Source organism: Rhagoletis pomonella, unplaced genomic scaffold (assembly GCF_013731165.1).
Source record: "Rhagoletis pomonella isolate Grant_MI unplaced genomic scaffold, Rhpom_1.0 Rhpom_scaffold_00002, whole genome shotgun sequence".
Taxonomy (NCBI): Eukaryota; Metazoa; Arthropoda; class Insecta; order Diptera; family Tephritidae; genus Rhagoletis; species Rhagoletis pomonella.
Window position 1 is genome coordinate 69,709,813 of NW_023458556.1, and position 8,472 is coordinate 69,718,284.

The 8,472-nt window shown below is 39.5% G+C and overlaps 1 protein-coding gene across 1 annotated transcript; it reads right to left on the bottom strand.

The window, feature by feature from the left end:
* Positions 1-6,609: 6,609 nt before the first annotated feature.
* On the bottom strand, positions 6,610-7,345 carry LOC118734714 (zinc finger BED domain-containing protein 1-like). The gene is made up of 2 exons (XM_036464420.1): positions 6,872-7,345; positions 6,610-6,811 (listed from the first exon to the last, which is right to left on the bottom strand). Exons 1-2 carry the CDS (start codon positions 7,307-7,309, stop codon positions 6,620-6,622), a joined length of 630 nt encoding a protein of 209 aa, XP_036320313.1. The 5' UTR covers positions 7,310-7,345; the 3' UTR covers positions 6,610-6,619.
* Between the last annotated feature and the right edge of the window lie 1,127 nt (positions 7,346-8,472).

The following is an 8,472-nucleotide window of genomic DNA, read 5'->3' on the forward strand; positions in this document are numbered from 1 at the left end:
GGAAAATAGGCTAATTTTTTGGAAGAGTTGCCACCTATTAGAAAAGTTTAATTAAATTAATACGCGGAAATGACTGAACTGATTTGCACGAAAGTTTGCACACAGATAGCTTATGACCTAGATTGGAAAATAGGCTACTTTTTTAAGAATTCCCACCTGTTTGAAAATTAAATTTTGCTCACAAATGGTTTATGGCCTGGATTGAAAAATATGCTACTTGCTTAACCGGTTTTTCGATCAGAACTAAATTTGGTACACTTACTACGGATTTCGGAAGGATAGTCTTACACTGAAAGTAAGTCCGATAACTCAAGGCCCCTCCCATACAAATTGGAGTTTTCATATTACATACATATCTCTGGAAGTATTTGTGGGAGAGAACTGGAACTTGGTATAGTGATATGTATGTGAAATCAATGTTGGCATTAATCGATTGATGTTATAGTCAATTAGTTAATTCGATTAAATTCAATCTGATTACAGTTAATCATGTTTAATTTTAATCTGACTAAACAGTTAATCGTAACCGCAATTTAAAAATTAATTTTTAATAATTAACTCATAATTTGATCAAGTAGGTTTGGTGATTAATTAATTTATGCTGGAATTTTCCTGTGCACACAAAGCAAGTTAACCCGGTATGGCTAAGTCCTGTTTCCTCATCAATCTGAGCAATTTGGTGTGCATTTTCATTAAGATCTATACCAACAAACGTTTTACAAACTAGATTTGTAAAAGTTCCCAGTTTATGTATTACTAATAACAATAATTATATTTTTTTTATATTATGTGCTTTTTATAAGCGTAAAACGCAAAATAATTACTATAACTGGTGTTTGGTTTCAAATTCGGACAAACTATACAACTTAATCAGGTTTTATTTTTAATTGGATTAACGATTAATGATTGAAATTAATTAATCGCAATCTCAGCGTGCGATTAACGATTGAAAAAATTTAATCATTAATCGTACAGTTGATTACGACTAATTAATTTGAATTGTCATACGCGATTAGCATTTCAATCGTTAATTTTTAATCGTTAATCAGATTAACATTTTGGCAACACTGTGTGAAATCATATTCATACTCTCGGAGAAAAATTGACGTTTTTGGAATAGAGGCCGTAGCACCTCCCACACTTGCATATCTCTTCAAATGTTTGCGGTAGAGTACTCAAGGTTGGTATGGAAATACATATGTATGTATGTATGTGAAACTAATACCATTCTCATGGAAAAAATGAGAGTTATTGGAAAAGGTGTTGTGGCAACTCCCATGCAAATTGATTTTTCTATGCTGCATTTCTCTGAAGGTGTTTATTGCAGAGGACTGGAAATTGGCACCGAGATGTGTATACAAAATTAATTCCATACTCATGGAGAAAAATTTGCGTTATTCGAAAAGGGGACATGGTACCTCCCGTCAAAATTTACTGTTTTATACTGCATATCGCCAGAGGTGTTCATGGTAGAGTACTGGGACTTGGTACTGGGGTATGTAAAATAAATTCTAAATTCATAGAAGAAGATTAGGGTTATATGAAAAGGGGCGTGGCACTTCCTGTACAGATTTGAATTTTTCTTGCCACATATCCCTGGAAGTGTTTGTGGAAGAATACTGGAACTTGGTATGGAGTTGTGTATACAAAATGTATCAATTGCTCATGGAAAAAATGTGAGTTATTAAAAAAGGAGGTATGCTGCCTCCCATACATACTAAAAACTTCTTAATACATATCTCTGGAAGGATAGAAAATCTCTGGAAGTATTTTAAATTTGTTATGGAGATTTATTTTATAAGCGCCGTACTGACAGAAAAAAATTAATTTAATGGAAAAGGGAGAGCCGGGTTCGCCCTTATAATCTTAAGCTCTCTTGAGGCATTTGCTACAATAATGAGAAGTGGTATTTTATCAAGGCCAGGTTACTAAAATTGAGTTGGAAATATGTATTAGAACTCGCCGTGGCACCTCCAAGAAGGTTACACGTTCACTTGTCGTATCCCTGGAACCATTTTAAAGTAAACTTAGAGGAATTGATATCTTTCGTATGCCTAGCGCGCAGACGAGATTTTATAATTTCATAGTGTGAAACAACCTAAATACCTTAACTCGCTTAGAAAATAACGAGCTATAACGAAATGGGCACAGAAATAAAATATAACATCATTAAATTATTTTTTATATTTGTATAAAAACGTGGGGTGAAACCCGCAGGTATAAGCTAGTTTCATATAAAAGGGAAATGTTTCGACAAGCTTGATTGGAAATGTAGATCTAAGGTGACGAATTTATAACAGGTTGGGAACTATAAAAAATGGATGCAGATCGAACTAGATCTCATCTGTCGAATTAGGAACTGGTTCGGAACTATAGAAAAAGGGATGCAAAACGACCTAGATCTTATCTGTCGAATTTAGAACTGGTTCGGAACTAGAGCCAAAGGGATGCAACGGGGGACAATTGACACTTCCTAGGACATCGCAATGTTAAATTCGCCAGTCGCTAGCATGCAAAAGAGAATTAACGCGTACTAGTCATGGTTCCAAACGCACTAGAACCGAATCAGTTCCGCACTAGTTCGTTTCCCTACAGGGTAATAGTTGTGAATTACTGAGAAGGCGCTGACGGTGAATATTTTTCGGCAGACCGCTCAAGCTAGGTAATCTGACAGCCGTACTTTTGGATACTTCAGCGGTAATCTCATGTAGTAATAGCATGTAGTGATTCATCGCTCGCTGATGTACGTTTCTTAAGTTTATTGTCGGTTTTTCTGACATTAACCTTTGCATCATTTGATATATCCTCACGATTGCCAACAGGAAATGTTCCTGTAGAACAAATTGTATTTATTTTATTTCATTTAATTTGATAGACAACTATTTTACCAGCTGGAACGGCAGACTTTGTGTGGGCAAGAACATTGCAGTTTCTTGATTTGTAATTCACACAACGCCAAGTGACAGTCTTCTTAAATCATTTTCACGATGCTTATTAAACAAGTATCACCTGTAGGTATAACAACAAATTATGGTCCTTCTGGCTGAAAATTAAATTCAAAGGCATTACGCAGAGTCGGATTTGTACCACACACCAAATGGACGGCTACTGAAGTCAATCGAACAGTAATTAGAAATAATAGCTCCCCGTTCCTTAAATATCAATCACAAACCAAGACCAATACTTACATTCACAACAAGTCGCTATTAATATCAAAAAATTCCAAAAGTTTTGCTTATTTTGTCTAATCGAAAAATTCACCAAGCTTTGATCAATACATACCCCCATATCGCTAGCTTAGAGTGAAAAGTTGCTAACACCCCTATTCTGCAACTCTTTCGTATTCGGATTTTGCAACGAATCGTAGAAATGGTATGCTGCAATCCGAATCGTTTTTTCGAACTTTCGAAATTCGTAACAATGGCATGCCTAAAAACGAACGAGTAAAAAATTGACAACTTTTTTGCGTAATTTTGTACGAAAACCATTCTGTGTCCGAAGCGAGATAAAAGATTTAAATCGGTGTGTGTTTGCAGGTAATATTAGTGGTGTTCATTTACAGATAAATTTGCCTTTCACATATACTTATATTTTTATCCACTGCTTTATATAAACGAACAAAAAAGAAGATTTGTTGCCCCTTATCGAGAAACTTGTGTCCGTTTTACTTATTTGTACAATGATTTTCGGTTGTTGTGTCCAAACGCATAACCCGAATCCAAAAACTTTAAACGCACGTGTAATCAAAGGATTACACTTTTATCTAAAACAAATGTGTCAAATTTTTGAGCACCAGTTTATTATTGGAGTGCAATGGGGTATAGTCGTTGCGCTGGGTATGCAGTTACAGTTGCATGGCTATACTCAATCCCGACTCTTGCGTGCTCGTTCGCGTACTCTGGGCAACGTGAGCAACCCATGTGCGAGATGCGGTAACCAATCCGAGTGGAGCCTGGGGTCGCGGCAGAAAGAGAGGGAGCTTCGGTGGGGCCATTCCGACTTATTCGGTTTAAGGACTCACTGAAGTCTGCAGCGTCTGTTCACCAGTAGGTGCGGCTGCAAGCGGGTGTCTGCTTGGAGCAAGCGGCTCGCTATATAAACGTGTATTTGGTTGCGAAAGCACACCCGTCCCAGCAATGGGTTGTGCGCTAGGCTTGGGACCTGCCACGTAAAAACCACTTCCAGTGAAGAAGCAAGGTAAAGCCTCGGATGAGACCCCCCCTTATGATGACGACCACGGCAAACGTTTAAAGGACTACGATTTGAGGGCATGCAACTGGAATGTCCGGACCCTTAATGGGGAAGGTGCCTCTGCCCGGCTGGTTGATGTCCTCGTAAGGACAAAAGTTGACATCACCGCCATCCAAGAAATGCGTTGGACGGGGCAAGGCAAGCAATGTCTGGAGCCTTGCGACGTCTACTACAGCTGCCATGTAAAGGAGCGCAAATTCGGAGTTGGATTTGTGGTGGGAGAGAGACTCCGTCGCCGAGTACTTTCGTTCACCCCGGTGGACGAGCGTCTAGCCACAATCCGCATCAACGCGAGATTCTTCAACATCTCGCTTATCTGCGCCCATGCCCCGACGGAAGAGAAGGATGAGGTATCGAAGGATCTCTTCTATGAGCGCTCGGAGCGCACGTACGAGTGCTGCCCCGTCATGATATCAAAATGGTGCTTGGCGACTTCAATGCCAGGGTGGGCAAGGAAGGGATCTTTGGAACCACCGTCGGAAAATTCAGCCTCTACGACGAAACGTCAGACAACGGATTGAGGCTGATCGACTTCGCCGGGGCCCGAAACATGGTAGTATGCAGTACTAGGTTCAAGCATAAAAAGATCCATCAAGCTACGTGGCTGTCTCCGGATCGAAAAACGAGAAACCAAATCTATCATGTTGTGGTAGACGGAAGGCACGCTTCCAGTTTTTTAGACGTACGCACACTCCGCGGCCCAAACATCGACTCGGACCACTATCTTGTTGCAGCCAAGATACGCACCCGCCTCTGTGTAGCAAAAAATGTGCGCCCAAATATGCAAGGAAAGCTTAACGTCGAAAAGCTCCAATCACAACAGACAGCCAGCGTACTGGACTCTCACACCTGCTCTCAGATAGCACTCTTCACCAAGCCGACATATGCGAGCAGTGGAACCACGTTTCCATCTGAAGAGGGAAGCGAGACGTATTTGCCGCAATAAGAAGAGAGAGGCCGAAATACGCGAGTGCGAAGAGCTTGAAATGCTGGCCGACAGGAAGAATGCCCGACAATTTTACCAGAGAGTTAGGCCACTTACGGAAGGTTTAAAGACCGGGGCGTACTCCTGTAAGAACAATAATGGCGACCTAGTAACTGATGTCCAGAGCGTACTTAAATTATAGAGGGAACACTTTTCCGCCCTACTAAATGGTAGCAGCACGGAAAGTTGCGGAGAAGAAGAACGCGAGCCCGCAGTCGATGATGACGGAGTCGACGTTCCACCGCCTGACTATGAAGAGGTACGTATAGCAATAACGCGGCTGAAAAACAACAAAGCCGCTGGAGCTGACAGCCTGCCAGCTGAGCTATTCAAGTACGGCGGCGAGGAGTTGATAAGGTGCATGCATCAACTCTTGTGCAGAAAATAGTCAGATGAACGCATGCCCGACGACTGGTATTTAAGTGTGCTCTGCCCAATCCACAAGAAAGGTGACCCCGCCATTCGCGTCAACTACCGCGGGATAAGCCTTCTAGCATAGGTTACAAGGTCTTATCGAGCGTATTGTGTGAAAGACTGAAGCCCACCGTCAATGAACTGATTGGGCCTTATCAGTGTGGCTTTAGACCTGGAAAATCCACCATAGTCCAGGTATTCACAATACGCCAAATCTTGGAAAAGACCCGCGAGAAAAGGATCGACACTCACCACCTATTTGTCGACTTTAAAGCCGCTTTTGACAGCACTAAAAGGAGTTGCCTATACGCCGCTATGTCTGAATTTGGCATCCCCTCAAAACTCATACGGCTGTGTAAAATGACGTTCAGCAATACCACCAGCTCCGTCAGAATTGGGAAAGACTTCTCCGAGCCGTTCGCCACAAAAAGGGGTTTCAGACAGGGCGACTCCCTTTCATGTGACTTCTTTAATCTGATGTTGGAGAAGATAATAAGAGCTGCAGAACTGAACCGCTACGGAACAATTTACTACAAGAGCGTGCGATTGCTGGCTTATGCCGACGACATCGACATCATCGGTATTAAAAACCGCGAAGTCTGTTCTGCCTTTTCCAAGTTGGATAGGGAAGCAAAGCGAATGGGTCTGGTGGTAAACGAGGACAAGACGAAGTATCTCCTGTCATCAAACAAACAGTCAGCACATTCGCGCCTTGGCACCCACGTGACTGTTGACAGTTACAATTTCGAGAAAGTAGAGAATTTCGTTTACTTGGGAACCAGCATTAACACCGATAATAATGTCAACATTGAAATCCAACGCAGAATCACTCTTGCCAACAAGTGCTACTTTGTAGAGGTCGGAAAATATCAATAGTGAGCACCATCGATAGTGACCGATAGTTTTTGTCATACTATCGATAGTTTTCGATAGTGGAAAGAAATAAAAACAGAAATATATAACGTGAAATTATGCAAGCAACCAATCATTTTTATTTAAAAATATTATCATATCCACATGCTTTGGCTTTAGCCTAGATCTACGATCCGTTGTTATTAGGCCAGCTTTGCTAAATATTCTTTCTGAGTCCACCGACGTTGCTGGGGTGCAAAAATATTTTGGTAGGACGTTCTTCAGTGGATTTAGGACATCAGTTGAAACCTGTGGAAAAAAAACTAAGTATAAAATGCGAAATTGAATTGCTGCATGAGATATGCTTACCTTCCAAGCAAGAAGTGGATCAGTATCCTTTGATACATTTTGTTGTTCAAAATATTGTCGTAGTGTAATAATTGCATCTGCTCGACTCGATACTCTTTTTCCTTCCAGTCTCTTTTCCACAAAATCAAAAAAGGAAGATTCGTCCTGCCGGTTTTTTTGTACTTCAGTAAATTTGTCGTTTCTCTGATCCTTTTCAATTAACGCTGCAATTTCTTGCTCAAGATTTTTGCTAGCTTCATTGGCATTTGTGGTTGAATGGAAACCCTCTTTCTTGAAACGAGGGTCTAATATCGTTCCCATTCTTGTTATTATTCGCAACTCATAAGGCGCTAAACGTTTGCGAACGGAGGCTACCAAAATCGAGCAGAGTGCACTAGCCTCTGATGTTGTTAAACTCCCTTGCATTGTATTAAGTTTTTCGAATATTCCAAAGGACATTGGGATTATTAGAGAGATAGTAACGTAATTAACTCCGGAAATCTGTAAAAATGACAAGACGTGATTTAACAATACCCAACATTAATTTATGTGGCTTTTAAAATAACTTGCAATAAATTAGTTTTTATAAGTATTTAATAAGTGTAATATCAAACTTATTTTAACTTTTCCACACAAAAGTAAACATTTCACAAGTATTGCCAGCGCATATTTAAAATTATTCTTACAGTGTGATGCAAATGTTTACGAAAACACTTATAATTAAGGGTATGAATATATATTGCATCTAATTAAAAATAATCTCTCATTTATAAATAAACACACCTGTTCAGTTGCGTCTTGAAAAAGTTTTAGCAAATCGACGCCCTCACGTAAAACATTGATTTCATAGGCGGACAGTGGTACTGCAACCTTCACTGTTGACAATAGAACTTGCGATATTGCATCAATTGTTTCTATGATTCTCTTAAACATAAAGTAGGTGCTATTCCATCTAGTTTGAACTTCTTGCAATAAGCTATAAGGGCAATTTCTTTTCTGCTCGATTTTAAATTTTTCATATGAGCTAGAATCAGTGTTGGCACTAATCGATTGATTTTTTAATCAATTAGTTAATTTGATTAAATTCAATCGAATTACAGTTAATCATGATTTAGTTTAATCTGATTAAATAGTTAATCGTAACCGTGATTAAAAAAAATAATTTTTAATCATTAACCCTTAATTTGATTAAGTAGGTTTGGTGATTAATTAATTTATGCTGGAATTGTCTTCTGCACACAAGATCAGTTAACCGGGTATGGCTAAGTCGGTTTCCCTCATCAATCTAAGCAATTTGGTATGCATTTTGATTGCGATCTATTACCAGTAGACGTTATGAAAACTAGGTTTTATATCTCTCTGCACATGTGCCATGGGTTGTCAAACTTCCCAGTTTATGTTATACAAATTATAATTATTATTTGTTTATATAAGTATTATGTGTTTTTCATAAGCGTCAAACAGAAAAGAATAACCGTATATGTGACCTGGTCTACGGAAAGGGGGCTTAGGTGTCAAAATATCAATTTTCACTTTTTGGTTGATTCGGATGGAAGATGAGATGCTTTTTCACGTGGTGAAAAGCAGAAAATCCTAACTTGCTTAGAAGTGTACTAAAAATA